General features: G+C 45.5%; 2 protein-coding genes across 4 annotated transcripts in view; both read right to left on the minus strand.

Moving 5' to 3' along the window:
* LOC131293161 (RNA-binding protein Musashi homolog Rbp6) overlaps positions 1–18,350 on the minus strand; it is a 527,017-nt gene extending 508,667 nt beyond the window's left edge. For all 3 annotated transcript variants that reach the window (XM_058321250.1, XM_058321243.1, XM_058321257.1), the window contains exon 1: positions 17,961–18,350. In XM_058321250.1, coding sequence (XP_058177233.1) covers positions 17,961–18,031 — 71 coding nt within the window. In that variant the 5' untranslated portion in view covers positions 18,032–18,350. The remainder of the gene's footprint in view (positions 1–17,960) is intronic.
* A 3,208-nt stretch (positions 18,351–21,558) lies between these two features.
* LOC131294305 (uncharacterized) lies at positions 21,559–23,034 on the minus strand. The gene is made up of 2 exons (XM_058322352.1): positions 22,816–23,034; positions 21,559–22,749 (listed from the first exon to the last, which is right to left on the minus strand). The coding sequence occupies exons 1-2, from the start codon at positions 23,032–23,034 to the stop codon at positions 21,559–21,561; spliced, it is 1,410 nt and encodes a 469-aa protein (XP_058178335.1).
* Between the last annotated feature and the right edge of the window lie 413 nt (positions 23,035–23,447).

Here is a 23,447-nt window from a genome sequence, read left to right on the forward strand (position 1 = left end):
GTCGAACATAAATGAAGTAGAAAAATTCCCGCCCCGAACCCCGAATTCGGTAACTGGATTAAATTGACATCGTGCACATTCGACAGAGCAGTTGTAGTTGTGCCCCGAGCTCGGGACATTCCTCACCTCCCCCCCAAAACGCAATGGGGGGAAAGGTGAAAATTTTCATAATTTCACGTTTATTTGCATAAAAACTTGTACCCTGCGGCTTGTGGCCGATCCGGCCGTGAAGGGATTCGTCAAATCGCACCTAGCGTGTGGTGGGAGGGGTTTTGGAAAACGAACCATTTCCCGAGCCGGTGAAACACCAAACTCCTTTCGGGTGGATTTTCCTTTCGCACGGACGGGGTCGCACAGCCCTACACAACAACGGTAGCAATTTTCCTTCCCCGGGTCGGAAAGAAAAGCGCCCGACCGAACCAAGAACAAGAAAAGCTCGGTGTCGGTGTGTCGGCCTATCGAGAGGGAAAAAGAGAGGAAGATAGAGAAAAGGGCGGATAAGGAAAACCTTAATCCAACCCTCCACAGCTAATGAAATTGTTTCATTAACCGGGAACTGGGCAAAAGATTTGAATTTATTGCTAATAATATTAAACTGGCAGCTCGAAAGCGCCCTGAAATTAATGGCACTTTCGAGTAGAGTGAAACTTAATGAAGTAATCGACTGTATCCAGCGCCGGTTCGGCACGCTGGACGTCGGCTTTCCTTTCTCTTTTGGCATTCCATTTCCCCATGGCGGCAAGCCACCGTGGGTTACTGGCCAGGGGAAAACCACCCCAAGGGACGGGAAAAACAATGCATGGGGAGGAAAAATGAACGAAGGGAGCAGAAAAAAAAGAATCACACAAAACACGACAACTGCAGAGCAACGCAGAGCTGATCCGCTCCGGCACGGATCGCTAAATAACGTTGCAACGGTTAATTAAGCCCGCCATTTTTCTTACCGGAGTCAACGAAGTCCTTCCACTCGAAGGCTGCTGGTGGCGGCATCTTAAGGCCACGCTTTCTTTTCGCCCCAAAACCGGTCGGCCACTTCCCGGTCCTGTTCCGGGCACGAGCAAGGGACAAACGCACAGGCTCGTCCGATTACGCTACATCGCTACCGGTCGCTTATCGCCCGTTCCTCATTCCGCTCCGCAAAAAGCGACCAACGCTGCAGCGTTTCATTCCGGCCTTCTTTGGCCGCACGCCATTTACGATTCTTCGTCTTTTGCGCTCCACTTTTCGTTCAGCTTCCTTTCGGGCTGCACCAATCCCGGTTTCGAGCGAATGATTTACACCGCGCTCGACGATCTCCGATTCGTCCGAAATTGTTTTTATTCACTCCATTTTGAACGGCAAATCGGTTGTTGCTCACCTTCCTATTTCTTTCCAAGGGGAGTGTACCTTCTGATTGTTTTGCTTTGTTGTGACCATTCGTTGATATTTTTTCTCGGTTGCCTCATTTTTCTTCCTTTTGTCGAGATATTTGTTTACAACATAAACAGTATAGTAATATTTGTTAGCAACTTTTTGGGGACCTAAATCTTTGCTAAGCCTTCAAAACCTGTCGTTTTAATCTAGTACACAACATTTATTTACAAAAATTGTACTAAAAAATAAGCTAAAATGCCTGGCAGTCAACGTGATATTAGCACTTAGTAAATTAGTGAAAAGTTACAGAAGCAACGAAAGTTTTTAAAAATATCAAACACGGAAAAAGGTATGAAACGTCTTGAAAGCGAAATGATAAAAATATTGCAAAAATAAAACATAATAAAAAAAAACCACAATCACGATGAAAAGTATTTTATAAATAGCTAGCTGTTAAAAACTTCTAATTACAGAGTCTAATTACAGATTACTACAGTTTCGTTGACATTGCAGGCTTTTGGATTGGTTAATTTTTCCTCGTGCCACTTTAACTTTTTTGTTCAAAATTATGTAGTTATTTCAGCATTTTTGAGCATATTTTTGTTGGAAAATTCAAACCAACACCAACATCCAAATTAAGGGGAAAAGCTCAGGATAGTCTTATTGCTTTTGCAGGACAACAACCATCTGCTGCGTAATTTCTGTTAAAATCATTTGGCTACGTCTTGCGTTATCAACTCTGTTCGGTAGCGTAACCTAGATTCGCTGTTGATATTTTTGGTCAAAAACCGGCGCTCGTAAAATATAGCTCCATTTGAAAATGGTGCGTCATCAAAGTAATACCCCGCAAGGATGGTCAGTCACATCGTTCAAGGTTTTGGAAGTTGGAGAAACAATTGACGCGAGGAGGACAGCGAACCGAAATGACTGCAGCACGTGACGGTCGAGTAGTTCAGCGGGAGAGGTCCTCCAGCACACCGAGTGGACCTTCTGCGGATGAGCGTGGCATCCGACGCCGGAAAATGCCCGGGGGACTGAGAGACCGGAAGGCAAACGCAAAATCTGTCGTTACCGGCAGGCCGTTTTATGACCGCGCCCACTGGAGGGTGGAACCAGGGGGCGGAGGGAGTGCAAGTAAACGGCAGTAATTGTAGCAACCGGGCGAATGGCTTTACAGGCACGCGGGAGACCAACCGGATGAGGGAGGAGAAAGGGCGAACGAACTCCCGAAGACAGCTGCGGTCCTCCAAGTTTCGGCGTCTTAGTCCTCGGCGACATACGGTGTTAACGGGAATGACCAGGACCAGGTCAGACCAGATCTTTACTGAACCGTTAAGAGCCTTCCGCAGATTATGGCCAGGCAGGAGAGGCGGAGTTTCCCGAAGCCCTATCCTGGAGTCCAATTGCAGAGCGATCCTCTTGCCGAGCCTTCCTTTGGCGTTGGAGATTTTTGGGCGAACGGTGGTTGTGGCCCCGCAATCTTTAACTTTATAAATCTCAGTTTCAAAGTCCCGTGATGAGATGTGGCAGGCAATAAACCCTACAGTTTTACAGTGCACGTGAAGCATGCTTTTTACAATCTGACTCTAAGAGGAAACGGGACTCGAACACGGGTTTACCAAGAGCGAAGCCGTAGTCTTGCCGAGGAACCATAGCACAAGTTAGAAAAAGCGAGGAAATATCGCTACTTGAATGGCAAACGTAGATTTTGAAGAAAAATTTTATTTCGTACTATAAAAGGTTTTCCCAATCGGGATTCGAACACCAAACCTCTGATACAAGGCTCGAGCACCATTACCAATACACCAGTTGTACGAATGGATAGCACAGGGAAAATACAGGTATAAATGTTTATGTGAATAAATTGAACCACCAAGCTTTTAATTTAATAATGGTTATGATAATTTGAAAAATATGTATCAAAATATGATCGGATTTGAAAAAGTACATTAAATATCTAAAAACAATCCTGAAAAAAAAAAATTTACAACCGTCAACAAAAAAGTTTTTCCTAGCCTAGATTTGAACTCCGATCCTCCGGAACAACACCCATGCACTTAGCCCCCTAGACTATTGATGAAAGAAAATTTCCGCGTGATATCACTGCTACTAATATGTATGTAGGCAAACTGAATATAGCATAGAAAATGAACCAAGAATAAAAACTTTAGTCACATTTTTCCTCCCCGAGCTTCGCCGGGGCTTCGAGCTAGTAAAGCATAAAATCCGTTCGCATGCCCCTCGGGTGGCTACCCAAAAAAAAAAGCTCCCAACAGCGTGCCACGAGCCAGCACAGCCGGTCCTTGATATTGTTATTGTTATGTAACAACCGCCTCTCTCTGGCAGACTTTCTCCTCCGCCCCCTTTTTCGGTCGTTCCGTCCAGCAACGGCCATTAGGGCGAAATAACAATAACTGCCTTCGCCGGGAACACAAACATAGGCTTGCCTGGGAATGTGCTTTCCAATCCGGTGAGACTTTTTATTCGTTAGTTCTTTTTATTATTTCTTTTCCACTCGACCTCTGGCCGCAAGCACCATCATTACTCCGTACTCTACCTCCCCCCCGAATTCTTATGCGAACGACTCCCCGGCACGGGATCGATCCGGTTCCGAATGGGACAACAGTGCACCGAACGCCTGTACACGGTCCGGAGGGAATAAATAAAACATACGGCAACTGCAAGAACCGAACCAACCGCCACCTCCGATAGAACGAGGGAACGAAGGTGCCAGGAATGCACGGACCGGATATCTCCACAGACCGGCTCTGGAGGCCCAAACGCATCGCGTCGACTCTCCCGGGACTGGAACGACAAGAGGGGGTGGGTTTTACTTCGGCACGAAGAAATACGGCTACAGTCCGAAAGGATAAAAACACCCCTAACCATCGGGACCAGCAAGGTGCCGCTACAGATGGCCTTTCGACGGTGCTTCCTCGAGCGCACCGTGGGCTCGCAATCTCTTCACCGTGACCCAAATAAACTACCCGACACCGGCCTGCAAAACCCGGACCAAGCGATGGCCCGATAGGACGGTGGCGAGATTGAAAAAGAAACCCCCAGGTCAATCCGGCCCCTAAACGGCAACACCCTCGCGGGGATCCTCGTCCTCTATGCTCCAAAACGCCAGGAAATCCCACAAGAATGCCTGCCCTTGTCACTCGCAGCCGGTTGTGTTTGGGTTCGGACGAACTCTGAGGCCCAACATTTGTTGCGGCTCTTGAACCGAAGAGACACCGGAGCGTTTGGAGTTGGGTTGAGGCCTCATTCGTCCCTACTTTTATTCTTCCGGGTGTGACATCTGAGCCGCACTGTTTGCGAGGGGTTTAGCGAGGACCAGCATTTTTACAACAACCAAACTCCTTACTTAACCCTTTCACGACCAAGGGAAATGTGTTTCGCTTCTACAAAACTCGTTACTGTTTGTTCAACTATTATCAAAACCATACTTTTGAAACGAAACATCAAAGAAAGCATTATGTTAAAGACGGCAAATGTCTTTCTGAACGAATAAACAAAAAAAGAACTATCAAAATTAATTGCTACAAAACCAAAACAGTCGTGCGTTCAACCAACAAGAACAACTTAGTATTTGGGAAGTTTATTAGACTTGATGAATTTATTATGTTTCTATAGAAATGGCTAAAAGCTTTTTTTTAGAATTTTTAATATGTAGGGTAAGTGCTCCTATAGTGGTAGTACTTATTGGTACCTAGTACCAATAGTGAATGTAGTGGAATAAAATTCTAGCTCTACGACGAAATACAATGGAGATATTTGTTCTTCTATTAAATGTTCTTTGATCTTCTGCGAAGTGTTTAAACGGTAAAACTTCTTATTCCGTAATGAATTAAGGCTCCAAAATTAATATTTTCCGAACAGGTTATACTAGTATGCTGGATTTCTGAAGAATTTGTCAGGTATGCCATGATTTCCTTAAGGCTGCTAATCGCTGCAAAATGCATTGGTTTATGAGAGGTCTATGATGCCCATGCATTGGTTTTTGACCAAGACAATGCATTCGCCTATGAGTATTTTGGCTATTCTGTTTTAAATATGCTTCGAAAATAAGTCACAGTCAAAATATATTCAATCATTTCCAAGCACTATAGGAACACGATACCACAACTATAGGAACCATACCACCATTATAGGAGCAACAAACTCCGAAGAAATATACGTTTTTTTCGTCTATTTTTAATGTTTTACGGTGAAAATAGATGTTTTCGAGAAGAAAAGTCGTGTTTCGACCATAATTGGTACAAATATGTAAAATATTGTGTTCTTAAGTTCGTTAGTTACATTACTAAGTGCACCACTGTCGGTACCGTTACCGTTGTATTGAAAGCAAACAAAACAAATTCCGATATCATACTCTTCATTTTTTACTTTTATGGTTCATAGGGAAAAATATTTACCATGAAATTATAAAAAAAAACCTACGCAGACTGCTAGGTTTTTCTGGTGATATTCTGTTATTTTACACCCCAAATAGCTAAAATATTGTGTTGTATTGCCAACTTTAGTCTTGAATAGCTTATGGTCCTGAAAGGGTTAACCCTCCCTCATTCTTGTTTTTTTTTCTTCTGCTTCATCTTGTCCCTTCCTGGTTCGTAACGGTGAACACGCTTTTCCACGACAGCTTACTCTGCTATCTCGTAAGGAACAGACACACGGTGTGATCTCCGGCTTCAAGAGTGTCATCCTTCGATTTCAATCCTGCCACAACGCAACGTCCGGTGTACGACCACGTTGACTTCAATCTGCCGTATTTACATTCCATTCCGATTCGAACACCCTTGCCGTAAGGACCATTTGCCCCCCTCCCCTTGTTCCATCGATACATCGATACAGACAATAAAATGGCCGGACGGAGGCCCCTTACACACACGCCCAAACATCGTAGCCCCAAAACTCGGTGGGGGTGAAGTTCGGCCGCGCTGCGGAAAAGTTTACCACCGAAGTACTTCCTCCGAATGCCTCCGAGTCCCCTTTGGGGAAGTGGCGTTTTTTAGGTTGGATTTTCCGCTGCCGTTCCGTTCTGCTCGTGTGTTTTTTTCCATTTCCAATTTGGATTTCGGTCCCCAAAACGCTGAAGGAACGTCGAAATGTCGGTGCGAGCGGTGAGTTGTTTGTTGCTGGCGAGAAGAAATAAAACTTTATCGCTCTCGGGGCTTCCGGATGGGGGGGAAGGGGGTGGGGGGTTGTGAAGGGGCCGTTTTGGGGCCCTTGGTACCACGCGGTACCACGTACTCGTCCAGGACCAGCCGGGCAGAGTCCGGGTTTTCGATATTTAAATTTAGGTTCATGCGAAATCACAATGAAGGTAATTTGGCTGCCATTTCGCAGCGTCGCGGGGGAAACCGGTATGGCACGTGGGAAGGGAAAATGCGTACAGCTTTTCACGAGGAGCGTTGAATTCGGGCGAGGTTATTTCGAAAGTTCAGCCCAACGCTGATAGATTGTTGTTGTCCGTAAGGAACTTTAATCTTGAGCTAAGCTACAGCAATTTACCCTCAACGTTTGATTAAAATTAAAATCCACATCAATGTTGCGTTAAGCGACAGTTCAAACAGTTCAACCTAACACGTTCTACTCCGAAGAGACGAGCCGGGTTTTTTTGATCTTTACAACTTCCCCCCTTGCGTCGTAAATAAAATGCCCTTTGCGGATGCATTTTAAAAAGCATTCATTACCTCGGTTCGTACCGATGCAACGGCTCGGTTCGGGTACGTGGCTGGCCACTTTGACCAGCATGTAAAAAAACGTCCATTCCCATCTCGATTAACACTCATCGGGGCCCGCATTGTGCCCCCGTACAACGACAGATATGATCCGAGAGTATCAATTTCGTCGCCCCTAGCAAGCAACGCGGTCGATTAAAAAACATAAACTGCTCTCCATTTAACAAATGCATGACAAAGCAATTAGCACGTGGCGTGTTACCACGATGCGTCCCAACGCTGTTTCTTTCGCCATCTTCGCCACCTCTTCTGTGTGTGTGCAGTCTATAAAAGAACCTCAAGACGGTCTCTGAGGGTGAAGTGTATTTATTTTGGTATTACTCGCAACGCAAAACCTCCTCTGGCAAGAGGAGGCTGCTCTGTCTCGGAAAGCTGCTCGAGCCGGGCCTTCTTTGCACAAGCGTCCGTTGGGGTCCTTTCGGGGTGCAACCAGTGGCGGATGTAACGCCCCGAGCTCGCAACGGGCCCGGACCTTCAAGGGACTAGTTCTCAAAATTTATACTTAAACAAATATTCTATAGAATTACAGATTGGAATAGGACCAATATTACAAAAAATGGTAATTTTACTGTATCCTATAAAAACTATTGCTAAGAACCGTAACGAAATAATGAAAGGATGGTCCGGTGTATAATCAGAGTTGACGAGTAACAGAAGATAAATGTTTTATAGCTTATCAATTGGAAACAAGTATGTATTTGCATCAAAACCACAAGATTTTTCCTTATACATCAAGCATAGGATTGAAATAATGCTATGAAATACTAAAACAATTTCAATACAAGCGATGCGCTTTTGACATATCCTGTTAGACAATTTCTTGCATTTGCCAATGCTGCATACCATTTTAACTAAATCGTCAGTCCTTGTACAACGAGGTACGTGTTTCATACATTACATATTACAACTTTCCTCTCTTTCTTTCCTCTCATGCTTCGAGAAGTCAGCCAGTAAACTTATTGTTTGTAGGATAAAAGTAATATCTAACATTGATTTTGTTGAAATTCATGTAAACAAGATGAAAATTTATCATTTTTTGCGGTATTGCGTAGAGGCCCCGTTCATTTTATCGCTTAGGGCCCCCATGAGTGTAAATCCGCCTCTGGGTGCAACCGCAAATGCCAAGAAAAGAAGGCAAACGAGCTAAAAACACGGCACAAGCTTTGATGGGCCAAGCTGTCAAATGTTCGAACGACGAAACGCGATCCAAAACGGAAGGGTCAAACCTTTGACGGATTGCACATTGGGCCGACCGGGTACCGGTACGTGGACAAAACCATGGGCAAGATGTGTGTACCCTCGAAACATAAGTAATTAGATTTCGTAGCAGTTCACGCTAAAGAGTGTTACTTTTGTCAAAAAGAAGTGCACGAAATTTGTGAGTGAACTCACACAAATACGCTTAAATACGCTTCAATTTCATTGCCTCGGTCCCTCGGTCGCTCTTGTTTAAAATGTATTTCCGATCGCTTCGGGTTACTGCCAACAGCGTCCAACCCGCGCCACCGTCCCTCCCCCCCTTGCCACAATCATTCTGTGTCACGGGGTGGAAAAGCGGCAGCAGCAGTAGTCGCTAGAAATAACGCACCGTACCGGTTCGAACGCAATCGAACGCCACCGGAGACTTCCCTCAATCACTCAATCACTGCGTGAACGTGTTGGTAACCGCCGAAACGATCCTAAAATAGCTGCAAAACCCCCATCCGAAGTTAGTGTTCTTTTCCGAACAGCGGGGTGAAATGCTGGCGGCGGCAGAGGTGTGCATTTTCCACTGCGACTTTAAACCAAAATGCCGTCGTTCAGCGTCGAGCGTCGTGCGGGCTGATCTTTGCAAAAATTGGTGAGAAATGGGACGCACCGACCTCCCGATGCCGAGTGGAATCTGGAGTAATCGATTGCAGCTGACAACCGATGCGCATTTAATGTGGTTTAGAGAAATCAAGAAATTTGACTATAGTTGTGTAAGTCTGATTCAGATTCATAAATCTGAATGAATCTGTGCCTTATACGGGATTCATGAATCTTTCGTCTAGAGATTCATGAATCCTGAAGACACAACAACTGATGAAAAGTCACCAACCAAAACTGGGTTGAGGGACCCCTTTTATTTCCACGCCTATGAAAGAATCAGGGAGATTCATGACATGATCCATGAAAGATTCATGAAGATTCATTAAGCTTTGAAGATTTGAATCTTAGGTGAAAGGTTCATATGAATGAATCTCGCGAAAAGATTCATTATGCACAACACTAGATTTGACACAAAAGCCTCTAGTATAATTCGACACAAAAACAATAGTAGTAATGTGGTTCATTACTTGGTGGATGGGTCCGAAATTTCGAAATACTAATGAAACATTAGGAACCGCTCTTTTCGGTCTATGGTAATTGCCCTATGTAACTTTGCACACGCTTTCCCGATCGAAAACGATCGAGCAATCAAAACCGGTGGCGAAGATTTCTCGAACCGCAAATCAACTGTTTGATGGATAAACACAATCAATCCCTGCTCCTTACCAGCTCTCTCTCTCTCTCTCTCTCGCTCTCTCCCGCAAAAGGCCAGGATCCTCCCTTCGCTGCATGGACGCATTGCGCCAGAAGCCGGAATGAATCGTTGATTAGGCGTAAATCCGTCAATCCTGGGACGCGCCCGCTCCTTTCCCGCCTTCGTCCGTCAGTCCTAATCCGACGTGTTGCCAAGGGAAAGGAAAGTAATTATTGCGATTGTAATCAACCGCAGCATCAACATCCCCGCCCACACCACCCTCGACGTCTTTCCACCGCGCGTCGCCAAGAACTGCCGATAATAATTGAAAATCCACTGTACAAACAACTCGCGGCAACGGAAGGAAGAGTTGGCACCGTGTGGGGGTAGTGGAGAAACATGCGGTGACACGACGAGGACGAACAGCATACCAGACCAAGCCCGGTGACGACAGTGCCCGAGGCCCGCCAAACACGACACGACACGGAATTGGTGGAGTCGTCACGGGGTGGTGTCTGAAAACTGTCGCCACGGCTTGGTCCGAGGGGCACGGGTGGAGTGGGGGGCTGGCAACTCCGGTGCCAATGGCAGCGCCGATTTGTCAGTCAGATTTGATTGATAAGTCGTGCGATGAGCGGCCTACATGCCGCCGCCGCTTCATCTCCCCCCGAGGCGCTCCTATTGTCGCTGGCGTCGTTGTCAACGGGGTGGAAAAGTTGCTGAAGGTGACACTGCTTAGGACCCTCGAGGCGTGATGCACGGTGGTGCCGGTTCTGTGTCGATTGTGTCGCTAACAACTGCGAACCAGCGAGAAGCGTTTCTCGCGCGTTCATAATTGTTTGTCCCAGGGTTAAGCACTCCCGAGAAAAGCCCGAGGGCAATTGGACGGGTTTTCCGGATTTTCTTATGAAGCTTCTTTTAGTAGTAAATATCTTTATTACAATAGAAGTGAAGCTTCAATAAGCAACGGCATTAAACAAATTGATTTTATCAGAATTCAATAATATAGGAATCGCGTATTTTTTATTTTTCGTACACGTTGTAATTAGAGTTTTGTAAATCCGATTCAGATTCATGAATCTGAATGAATCTCTGCCTCATAAGGGATTCATGAATCTTTCGTCTAGAGATTGATGAATCCAAAAGACACACCAAATGATGGAAAGACACAAGCCAAAAATGGATTGAGGGACCCCTTTTATTTGCACGCCTATGAAAGAATCGGGGAGATTCATGACATGATCCATGAAAGATTCATGAAGATTCATTAAGGTTTCGAAAGATTCATTAAGCTTTGAAAATTCGAATCGGCAAAGATTCATGAATCCATCTGAATGAATCTTAGGTGAAAGATTCATATGAATGAATCTCGCCAAAAGATTCATTAAGCACAACACTAGTTTTAATGTTAACAGATTTTGATTGGACTCATTTTTTTTTTTCCTGTAAAGTTATTTTACTTTGATTCTGAAAAAAGGACCCATAACCTTCTCACTCACATCGAGCATAAAATGGGTTATAATTAATTACAACCGGCCATCCAATTCCCCGGATTATCCTTGCAGTTCTGAAATTATAGTTTATTCAACCTTTTTGACACATTGCGATGCTTTGGTGCGGAGAGCAGAAACGGGAGGAAATTACAGGGTTTACTCAACAATAAATATACAAATTAATTTTGTTCCAATATGAGACACGGATTATCCATGACGTACAATAATGACGGCCGGGAACACGCGTGATTGGGACCGGATTATGTTATATGGTTCTTTACATAATTATCGGCGACGCGTTTGTGTTTCCTTTAAACCAATAATTTATTGTCGCCGCGTTTTATCGCTTTTATTTACAGCACGCTGAGGGATGATAGAAATAAATTTCAAAATCGAGTTAAAACAAAGGCATGTCGAAAGTTCACGAGCGAAAAAATGAAAAGAGCTAACGAATGAACATGGTCTCAACCTAAACTGGCACCACAAAGAGAGACAGCGATTTTTCACAAACTTAGGAAGGATAGTTGAAAACGTCAATGCCACAACAATCCTTACGCCAGAGTGAGTTAAGCTCTCGTGGTGTGGAGTGTACTATCCATAACGGACACAGGCTACGACTCGCAGCGAAGCTCGACTTTAATAACTCATCTCAAAAGCATTGACAACGCGTGGCATGAAGTGCATGTATTCCATGCGTGCATCAATCGCGAGCTCATTGCACATGCCAAACTGCAAACTGCACTTAGCTGTAGGATTGCTTCCCGTACCGTCCCGTCCCGTCCACCCCATCGCTCACCCCCATCCTTCATTTGACAGAGAAATCCTTTTGCCATATAGGGTCCTTTTGCTAGAAGCACACACATACCACATCGATATCAATGAACTCCGATGGTGTGAAATGTTGTATTCAGTGGCGAAAACCGCCATGCCTCCCGGACGCCCCCTCCCCCTTGGTCCCCCAGTTCACCATTAATGTAGTATTAATAACGGCAACATTTAGGCCAGCGGGTAATTGCTTCGCCGAACCGTCGGTGGAGTCGGTGCTTCAGCTCCAAGCCGAATCGATCCGCCGAAGCCAGGTGCATCCGTGGGTGCAATGCGTGTAAATTTATGCATCCAGCGCGGGATCAGTTGGTGCCGATGCGCTGGCGTTTTGGTGTCGGTTGGGGAAGGGCACGGCAGGATTTGCACCGGTTGCATCGAACACATGCACATGTGCACTGGTGCAACGAGCCACTGCATCGGTGTCGATCCTCCGCAGCGCCGCGAACAGACGGTCCTCCGGTTTTGGCGCACGATGCTGGTCTGTTTGATTAAACGTGCGAAGCTTGAACGAGGAGAGGTGTCGGGAAGGTGGTGACGATGAGCATCAGCTTTCCGTGACGCGAACCACACATCGGGCAGGCTCAGGCGGAAAAGCGGTGGGGTTTTTTTTCTCTCCCAACTCCAACTCCGAGATACACCCCACCTGATCGACTGCGGGCCGGTCGGAATGGGAGAAAGGGTGCGAACAAAATTTGCCGCCATGTTCATGTCTTCCGCCGTCGCCAACTCATGTAGTCCCCCTCCCTGTTCCCCCTCCCTTCCCTTTCCAACAATGGAACCGAACATGGGAAGCTCCTGCTGCGCGAAAATGTCATCAGACGCTGTCGGAAAAGTGACGCGACGACCGCGCGACTGGCACCGAACCGATAACTCCTTCCCTCCCAGAGCCTCCAGCACGGTGGTTCCCACGCGGTCGGTCGCACCGCGCCACCGGAAGAAATGACAAAAACAAATTGAAAGCGATATGTGGGAATGTTCCTTCCTCCATGTGTAACCATCCGGCGGACTGATCCGCCGAGGTTCGGACCTCCTGCCGGCACACAACAAGATGCTGCTCCTGCCAGTGTCGTTTTTCCAAGGCACATTTTCGGCAAACCACAAGTCTTCCACCCCTCGGAGCGGTTCGCGGTTCTTGTGGCGAACGTCAGCGTCTCGAGCCGGTTGGACGCGAATCGTTATGCACCGTTTTCCCACTGTCAAAGTAATAACGATAATCGGCGGATAATGATTATGGCGGTAAGCGGGAAGCAATTTTCTTACCCACCGCTCACCAAACCGGCTGCGTGGTGTTGTTTTGCATGCGACAGCCGTGGTCGAATCTGTGACCGGAAGCGGCTGCTTAGCGTACGACTTAGGAGGTAATGTTTTGCTCGCCGTAAACCAATTAGCAGCGAGCAAAAGAACTGGAAACTGTTTCCCAGCTCGTGCATGCTCTCAAAAGGGAACAACTAGGATTGATGTAAAATAATAACATTAATGATCCAAGCGATAGGGATTAAAATTGAAGAACAAAGTAGAACATTGCATGATGATTCAGCGTGGAATAAAAGATTGGAAACAAATCTACAACGAGGTTTATCTATGATAATTACCACGATTGCTAAGTGACAAGAAAACAGGTAGGTTAAGAATATTCAAACTCTTTCATATTGTCACAACACTTGCTACATTAATGGCAGAGCGAGAGTATCACTTATTGCACACTGAATATAACATACTAGTTACTTACAGATAAGTCAACGTAAAATGTAAAGAAGAGTGGTTTCTCAAAGAATGTTTATGCCGTTTCGAACCAAAATAGAAGAAAAAACTAATAGAGTATACTCATCAATAGAACCGTTCCAAAATTCCTCTCCTGTAGTAAATTAAACGAGCAAATCATCTAACAATTTAACAGCTACTTTAAAAGACCCGCAAACGGAAAACATATTCATTTTTTCATAAAAATAAACAGAGCGGAGTTCGTGATGTAAGACACTAGTACATTATTCAACGATTGAGAGTGCATTATGTTGGGAGAAATTATTGAATTTTCGATATTTGTTGCATACCCAAAGACGATTTCACTTGACACGATCATAATGAGAAATTGTGAGCCTAAAGTTATACATACACTGAATGAAAAACTATTATCTACTTCCAAATAAGTTAACCTCAAATTTATCTGCCAATCCTGAACAATAGAAACACATTACAAGCATGGAATAGTACATAAAATGTAAAGAAAAGTTTATTTCCCAAAGAACGTTTATGCCGTTTTCTGCCAAGAATGAAGAAAAAACTAACATAGTTTACACATCAATGGAATCGTTCCAATATTACTCTCTTGTAGTAAATTAAGTGAGGAAATCATCCAAAAATTTGATAGTAACTTTAAAAGATCCGTGAACGGAAAATCTAATCATTTTTTATAAAAATAAACAGAACAGAATTCGTGATGTTGGACACTAGTCCATAATTCAACGATTGAGAGTTGGGAGAAATTAATGAATTTTCGATATTTGTTGCATACCCAAAGAAATTGTCTAAAGATCTAAAGTCTAAAGTCTAAAGAGTCTAAAGTTATAAATAAAATAGGATCAAATAACAGAAGAAATAAAATTTGAAAATCAAACAAACCAAAACAAGAAGGGTTTTTAATTTATATAACTATTCAGAGCAAAGCGAATCCAAGGAAATTTTTGCGCTAATACACGTCGAAAATTAGGGAGAGCAACCTAATTAACCTTCGGTAATCGATATTCATGAAACATTGATAAGCCGCCCCTGGCGCGGTTCAAAATCGGTAATTATTGCGGTAATATCGCACATCACGCGGTTTGGAAATTTGATTTCCAGCACAAGATTAAAGATTCCGCTACCTCAGCTCGATCGCACTCACCCCTCATCCCAGATTCGAATAAATGGCGATTTGTAACTGGCTGTAAAATGAATCGCACACAATTGGCCTAATGTGCAGTCCATTCCCTCCCATTCCCTCCCCTCCCCCGAGCCTCGTCACACGACCCCGTTGAAGGTTGTCGTCAACCGCCACTTGGGACGGCGTGCATACAACGATCGTTAGTGGCCAAACCGTTGTCCCCGAACAGTTCGACCCGCTTCCATTCCGTTCCGCTCCGTGCAGCGAAGTGCATCGCAAAGCTAGTGTGTGTGTATGTGTTCAAGTGTGTGAGTACCTTTGGAAGAGAGGCAGCTGAATGACGTTCGTGATGGTCCGAAAATTAAGCAAGTGAGATCGTCACCCCCCTCCGTCTCCAGCTTCCGAGATGCTGCAATTTCCATGATGCCAATTGGTTTCCGGCTCAGCTGTGTGGGTGTGCATTTCCAGGCGGGTACACTTTGTTCACATATTGTGCAATATGACAGTGCGAGTCTCGAAATGACCTTCTCGGAGGCAGGGAAGGCTGTGAGTTCGGGGGAGGCTGAGGTGTTTTTCACGTAACGATCGTGTTTTCGTTGCCTAGTAACGTATCACCACGACCAACGTAACACATCGCCCATGGTTCGATTTCGCGCTTCTCGCTCGCTTCTCGGAAAACCCACCGAGAGCAAAGCAATGGACGCATGCGCACATCCTTTGGCGGAGATTTTCCACGCAACATTGCGCTCCGCTTTTCACCTTCAAACCGCTCAAGCACTTGGTTTTCCATTTTCAGCTTAAACCCCCTTCTGTCTCCGACCAACGATCGCGTTCTAGACGGAAAACCGACGATCAGCGGGATGGTAGGTTACATCTCTCTCTCTCTCCTCTCTTTATCTTGTCATCAACCGACGATCGCACGAGGCACGTTTGTTGCGGCGTGTTACGTAAAACATGAAAACATGACGCGAACGCCGCGGCAAAGAAAGGTCACGCGCCATCGTAACGGCCGGTCCTGTTTTTCGTCTTTGTTTTTCCCGCCGTCCTTTTTTCCCGTTCACCCGCGACGACCGGCATTTTGAATGCGTGCGTTCTCGCGGGTGGACCCGAGGGTGAGGCGGACGAAGGAAACGGATGACTCTAATGGGGCGGATGTGTCGAACACAGGATTAAAGTTCCTCGGGAAATGGCACCGCCTTAAGGTGGCCTTAAAGCGACAGCCTTGCAGGTCTGCGACGTCACCGCGGCAGATGGCTGGAACCGAGGTGGTGGTGGTGGTGGACGGGACCGCGTCCTTCCAATCATGCCAATTTTCCGTTGGAGGTTTTTTCACGGCTTTTTTGCACGATCGCTCGCGATCTGTAGCCACATGCACACCGGCTAAAGAGTAGCACTAAAAATAGCGACTACTTTCTACTGAAAATCGCCGCCCGAGGCATCCATGGGTCCCGTGGCGGAGTCGCCACCGTTCGCATCGCAATACTCATGAGTCAATCGTAGTTGCGCTCGGAGGATACTTAGCTATCCGCTGCGCCGTCTCGCTCGCTCCTTCTGACATGATCCTAGGGACGTTCTTCCATGGTTTTAAAAATATCTAATTAGACCGCATTTACCGGACTTGCGGTTGCGATTTTTCCTGCCTGTTAAACCCCCCCCCCCCTTCCCTCCCACCCCTTCACCCGGTTCTAGGTTGGCCAAAAAGTATCGTGGAGCGAAATTGCGGCGTGCAGGTTGGAAACCGAGAACCGATATAACCATGCACAAGCAGTGACGAACACGCCAGCATTTCCGTCGGATGGACGTCATCACTCTTCGGCCTCAGAACGACACCGATTGAAACAGCGTGTAATCTCACGAAAACCGTCCGTAACATGTATTATTTCAACATTTTCGTAAATAAGTCACATTTCCTAACGACTAACGAAGTCAAAAGTTTTCAGCGACAAGTAATATACTTAGTTTAAAATGGTCCAACCCAGCGTCTAACATTATTTAAGATCAATAATATAATAATTGCATTTCATGACCACGTTACAGACATAGAAACTTATGTTTCTCCTTTGAAATTTAATTAATTTCAATCAATCTTATTTACAAAACTGTTCCAACCAGGCTCCTTAAGAAGTAAAGTTTATGTTCCATAATAAATTAACATCCGTTAAATTCCCGATTTCCTTTCCTTCCAACTGGTCGGTATGTTATTTACACGCCCAAGTTAGCTCTTCTCTACTATTTGAAACACATTTCGAGTAGGATAACAATCTATACCTCTTTCTGAAGCAAATTCATGGGATTCACACATGAGAAAACGATATTTTTCAAATGCTATTGTCCTTAAAATCGGATAAAATACCCGCTAACTGCAAGCTAGCGACCTAAGTAGCAACAAAATCATACGAAATGAAAATCTAGCGAACCATATTTTACTCCCAAATGAACCAGTTTCACCAGATCGAATCAATGTATACCTACAACGTCACATCCAACCTAGATTTCACCTGCTAGACTCGGTCGTCTCGTAATCGTCGGTGCTCTCCTTTCCGTTTGAACAAGCGGAGATAAGCAAACATCATGGTCCGGCGGAAGTAGGCAGCCAGGGAAGACGTTGTGTTTCTTCTGTTTACCGACTAAATTAACGACCCCGTGCTAGATGGCTCGGATGGCAGCAGGTTTTCGAACGCGTTGCTGACCAAATTCTGCCGCTAACTGATAGAACGTACGGTCGAGGGAAAGAATATGTATGTATGAGCCATAAACAAACGTATGAAACAAAGTGTTCGAAAGTAAAACAACCCATTACATCAATCAACAGATTTGGTTAAAGTATCCGGCCGTCTTCGCCGAAACCTTCCCCAAAACTTGTACATTCCAAAGCGAAGGAATGTCGAGACGCAGCATTACCCAGCTTCTGACAGCAGTATCCGAAGGGACGAATAACTCCTTTCTTCACGCTAAGGAACTTTCCAGTTCAAAAAACTTTTCCCGATTGCAGATGTTCCGCAGCCATCGGGGACAGCCCGGGAATGTAAGTACCAGATGACTGATGCACTGTGGATCGATTGATTCGATTACCATTTCTGCACCAACTTCGCTACCAAAGTTGGCTCGAAGGCTGCAGGGAAGGCTATTAAGTAGCCATCTCGGAAGGGAAAGCATCGACGGACCGGGCAACTTTCTGCCACGAAGTAGCATCCACTTACCCCGGGTCATTTGGCACTTCCGCCTGATTGTTGCCCTGGTGCGAGCCGAGGTCCTGACTCTGGTGCTCCATCGTTGCCGCTTGGGAGATTAAGTTAGGTTACACTACGCGCGCGGTTGTGGTTTCGCAAAACAGTCGTACAGCAGGGGTGTGCCGGGAGCGTAGAGCGGAAGTCGAACTGAAAACTGCAACTCGCGAACGGACCACTGAGGCCGGGGCTGGAAATTCCGCAGGCAGCAGCGAACGGAAGCACTTTTTTCTTAAACTTTCACACGAGACCGTGGCGTCGGGCGTTTGGACACACGGAAAAACTCAGCTTCTTCGCAAGGATTTTCTCTTCGCTTCGAGCTATGCCTTCTATGACCTGCAAGGATCTACTGCTCTGCTACTACAAACGCCTGCTGATTCGAGTGGAGGGGAAAACACGCACTATGAAAGCGATGCACGAAGACGAATTCTACGATTAAATGCTTCGATTAAATATACGCAATATGATTATTTCTATTTCTTTTCCCTTGAACAACACACACTTTCAAACGCTACGTATCACACTGACACCGAGAAGAAACAGCTAACGGGGGGGGGGGAGCTGGACGCACGGACTATTATTTTTCGAAATAATGTCCTGCAAACCTGAAAATGCACAAAACATACTCCTTGGTTAGGACCACTCAGTGACAACTTCCATTTCTTTATTCTTTTTAACACATGCCCCAATTTATGCGACTGCCGCACGTGTAGAAAGCACGTGGGATGGTTCCACTTGGGCCGTAAAATCACTTCCAAACGAATTTTCGCAACTTTATTCTCCACAAATTATTGTATCGAATCGCTCGGTCGAAGCACGTCACAAACACACTCCGAGCGGGAGTTGGTTGAATATTTCATATACGCATTTTAATTTACTTCACCGATCACTAAAACCGTAGCACAGATAACATACGCGAGCAAGTTTGAAAGGGGAGTGTAAAGTACCGGAAAACTACAGGAAAAACTCTGAACGAGTTTTTTTTTCAATTTCCGTTTTTACATGCTTTAAGAGCTTCTCAATGAATCGTAACTATCTTATAAATAGAATGATAGCTAAACGGTAAGTTCGAACCAGATTTAGTACAAAATTGAACAGAAATGTTACCCCCATTGGACAATGTTAATTTTGTCAAGCTTTCGGTTATAAGCTACATTTTTATGATATCTTTATTTTTATCGTAGCTTTGCAGGGCAAATCTTCCTGTAAACTGTTTTAGGTGCCCGTGTGCGGTAGCGATAGATAACACATAGATAATTCCACACGCTCCATTCCGATCGACATTCCAAATGGCGATGACCTCCATGACGCACCACACCTGGCCTGTAAAATGGAGCGCTAAAGCCGACCGACATTTTGGTGCGCCTGCCAAAGGATCCGAATGGTTTCGGTGAGACCATACAAACGCAAAACAAAACACACATTTATAGCCGAGACCCTACGGGTTGCCGTATGAATGGCATCGCAAAATTTCATCGCCATTTGCCTACCGGATGGGGCCGCCTCCGGTACGTGCTGCAAATTTTAGCACGCCGGTTAATCGATAGAAACCACGTGCTGATTGTGGGTGGTAGTGTGTCGAAAATTCCTATACATTCACACTGGCGCTGGAGCGTGCGATGGGTTTGCTTTCGCATGGAATGTGCCGGAGACGAGGCCTTCACTTAAAAATACTTTATCAAATGAAATGTCACCACGATTGGCCTCGAGTACAAGCTTAAAGCTAGTTTTTCACTTCTTTCGATAGGTGAAATCCTTATTGGAAAGGATTAAATCGCAACACTGGTTCTCGGGTATCCTTGGCGTGCGGGAACCACGAAGCAACGACTCGGGCGACTTCTTTTTATCCCTACAACACTAAAACCCCCAGTATCGGTATGCGGGTGTTTTAAACCGGAGGTCGGCTGGTGGAAAAATGTAGTTCACCGGTGGCGACCCAGGAGCTGGCACACGTGGTGGTGAGAAACGGGCCGCGTAAGGAATAAATCATCGAATTTTGCGCTGAAACCAGGGGCGCAACGTCGTTGCCGTGTGGTTGATGATAAGAATCCGTGTTTGTTTCGCCGGACCGTCGCGGAGTGGATATCGGGAGCCCCAATCGAGGGTAAAGATAAAACATGGGTAGGAAAAATGCCACCGTACGGCACGGTGCCAATATAACTCACTAGAACCGTAACGGCTAATCGCTAAAAACTCGCGTGGCTAAAGTGCTGCACGGATGAGACTCCACTACGGCAGAACGAACTACTACGACTGGCTTTTCCTCGACGGCAAAACACTATATGTAATAGACACACACGCTGGCTCAGCGACGGCTAGTCAGTACAGGGCGGAAGCAGACCGAATAAGTGCACTCGACGACTTCCAAAACGATACTGTTGTGAGAGTCGTGCCGTGCGGATCGCTACACCGACCGAGTTCGCCGCTCCCGGCAAACGGAACGGAGTGCACCCAGTTCCGAGAAATTCCGACATCACGAGGTCTTCGGCGAGAAGAGATGAAAACCGTCCCGCGAGGCGGCGAACAGCCGCTACAAACAGCGCAGAAAAGCGGCGCAGAAGCGCGTGAGATGCACTGATTAGATGTTTGTTGTTTTATTATCGCTCCGCCGCGAGTTGGAGCTTTGAAAGCTGCACTCGGCTGTTATGTGCCGGGCATGTATATGCACTGCATGGTGCAGTTTCACGAGTGTGTGTAACGGCGTCGTGGGCGAGTTTCATTCATCGTGCACCTTGAAGGAAGAAAAAAGCACAGCTATTTCTCTATTCGAATCAGCAACAATGACGAACTGAATTTATTTTTAAAACATCCTTCAAAGAGCGTCGTTTACCTTTTTCTGTGCTTTTCAAAGCAAGTTCGTTTGTACTCATAGCGTTCGAAAATTCAAAACCGACCACGTGATCGATGTGGAAAACAATAGGATCGTTTTTCAATCGTTCATACAAGCGTTAAATTGGTTGAAAATTATTCAAAGAACCCAACTTACAGTTTGATACACAGTATTTTAAATTAAAAAAAAAACATTGTTGTTGTCACACTGAATGCCTTATGTGAGGGAATGTGTTATTAATATAATTAAAAGTAAATTTAAATGAATGTTTTACGTACTTCGAAGTACGTAAAAGAAGTAAAGTAAAACTTAAAAACAGCTTATTGAAAAGAAAACACAAAGTGGTCTTATTTTCAACAGTTTGCTCGTATTCGAATAAGTGGACTGTGTTGATTGCAACTAAACTAAAATGATAGTAAATAGTTTCAATTTAGAAAATTTGAGATTCCATTGGATGTATTTATATAAACACTATTGTACTTCATTTCTCTTTGTTTCTTGAATTAATAACAAATTTCCTTTGAGAAAAATATATTAAACATTATTATCTTTATACTATGCGATCTTTATTACACAAAATTACCATAAAATACACCGAAAGCGTACACAGTTTGAGTAAGTAGACCTAAGGAAACCAACGTGTCGCCCCAGTGCAATTACCATCATTTCTAGTATTTAAAAATATAACACGCACACACATCGATCACAACTGATATGTACAGGAACTAGTATGGCGACTGTTTAAGTTCGCCGAGAATCAGCGGAACTTTCCGTAGTAGATGCCGCCCCTAAAGAGGACGAGCTGGTTACGGATTCGGCGGGCTGCGTGTGTGGTGTCGCCAGTAACGCGGTCAGCGTGGCATGCGAGGAACTGAGTGAGGAAATGCGCTGCCTTGCAGGCAACCCCGTCGACGCGGCGGTGCCTATCGGGGCTTTGGGAGATTCGAAGGCATCCGTCGTCGACCGTTGTCGATCGGTCAACTCCTTTAGTAGCTTCTGAATTTTGGCGTAGATCAGTTCCGTTACCTTAAAACCTTGTAGATCGATCGATTTCCCAAAGTTGCTTGAGTGTTCGAAAGCGTTTCGTTCGATCAGCTTTTTGATGTCGTCTAGCGCGAGCAAGAAAAAGCGACCATTTTTGTTCAATGGTGTCACCTGTTTCTGCTGCAGCAACCAGTCTCGATCCTGCGCATCCGGGCAGTATCGTAGCACCTCGGGGTGTTTGTTGGCCAACCGCTCGCGAAAGTCTGGCGTTCCAAGTGCTCGAGCTACTTTAAAGTCCAGTATAAACAAACTATCCGGGGTGATGGCCGTGGTTGGAATGGATTGGAGTGGTACACGAGAGGCAGCAGTGGCCGAACTACTAGCGGAAACTGAACCAGTAGGTTGAGACGGCAAACCCTGGTACTGAACGTGTGGATAAATGGGACCGTGTAGAAAATACTGGCGCTTGAACAAATCCGGCTGATTCGGCTCCGGTAGCTTCCTTTTCAGCGCTTGATGTAGTAAACTTGTCGCCACGCCAGCGGAAGGAGTGTTGTCTGTGCTGGAGTCGGAATCACTCAGCTCCATGCCGGGTGTATTCGCTCGGGAAAGTGAATTCCCGGCCGGTGAGGAAAGCTGGCTACCGTATTGGGCTTTGGTGTTTTCCAGCAACGAACAAAACACACTCTTCAGTGCTTCCTCCGAGATGGCTCCTTCGCCAAGGTTCTCCTTGATGTTTCTTATCGCCGGGACAAAGTAAGTCTGATGAAACTTTTTCACAATAGTATCCACCTCCTTGTCGAAGTAGCATTGAATATTTGCTCGCAGCAGTTCCAACGATTTGATGGCCGCATCGTTTGCCGTTTGACTCATGAAAGATCGTCCCGAGCTGTATCTTTGCTTCAGAGCTTCCAGTGTGGCTTCTCCGGACAAGGTATTTTTCAGTTTCTGAAAAACAAAAATGGCCTTTAATACGAAGGTCGCTTGCGTAGAGAGTGCGCACCGATACGGCACCTGTCTCACAAACAGCGTCGAGTTATTGGATTCCACTTCGGATGCATTGGTTGACGAATTGTTAGTCGAATGCAAATCAGAGGCACTTGTTGCTACCGCCGTGGTTGCCGCGGATACCGTTGCCACTGATGGTACTCCCACCGTGGAAGCTGCACTTGCTGGTGGAGCAGCATTGCTCGACGAAGCTGTAGAACTGCGCCACACACGCTGTATTACCATGCTGCCGAGTTACGAATACGGCGGGATTGTAGGAACGTTCGCGATGCAAACAATCGCTGCTAAAGGAACCGTGCACTTTGTGAAAGGAAAAAAAAGGGAATACTCGTTTCAGGGATAGTTTAACCAAACAAAGCTACGGGAAACAAGCTACGGTAATATGTGCTGCTAGGAAGGATATTGTGCTACTATCCTTACAAAGGATAAAGGATTCATTGGATTTGACAGTTTCGTCTTTCGATAGGATTCTGCGCAAAACGAATGTTGTGAGTAGCGTGCGAATTGGCAGGCAAATTAAATTGAAAGATATACCGTTACAAATTCAAATTGACTTTGTAATAGGCTGGTACAGGATATGTTAGTAAATTTTAAATACATGAAACTCATTAAACGGTAGGTTGCTTTAATCACACGTG

Source organism: Anopheles ziemanni, chromosome 2, assembly GCF_943734765.1.
Source record: "Anopheles ziemanni chromosome 2, idAnoZiCoDA_A2_x.2, whole genome shotgun sequence".
NCBI lineage: Eukaryota > Metazoa > Arthropoda > Insecta > Diptera > Culicidae > Anopheles > Anopheles ziemanni.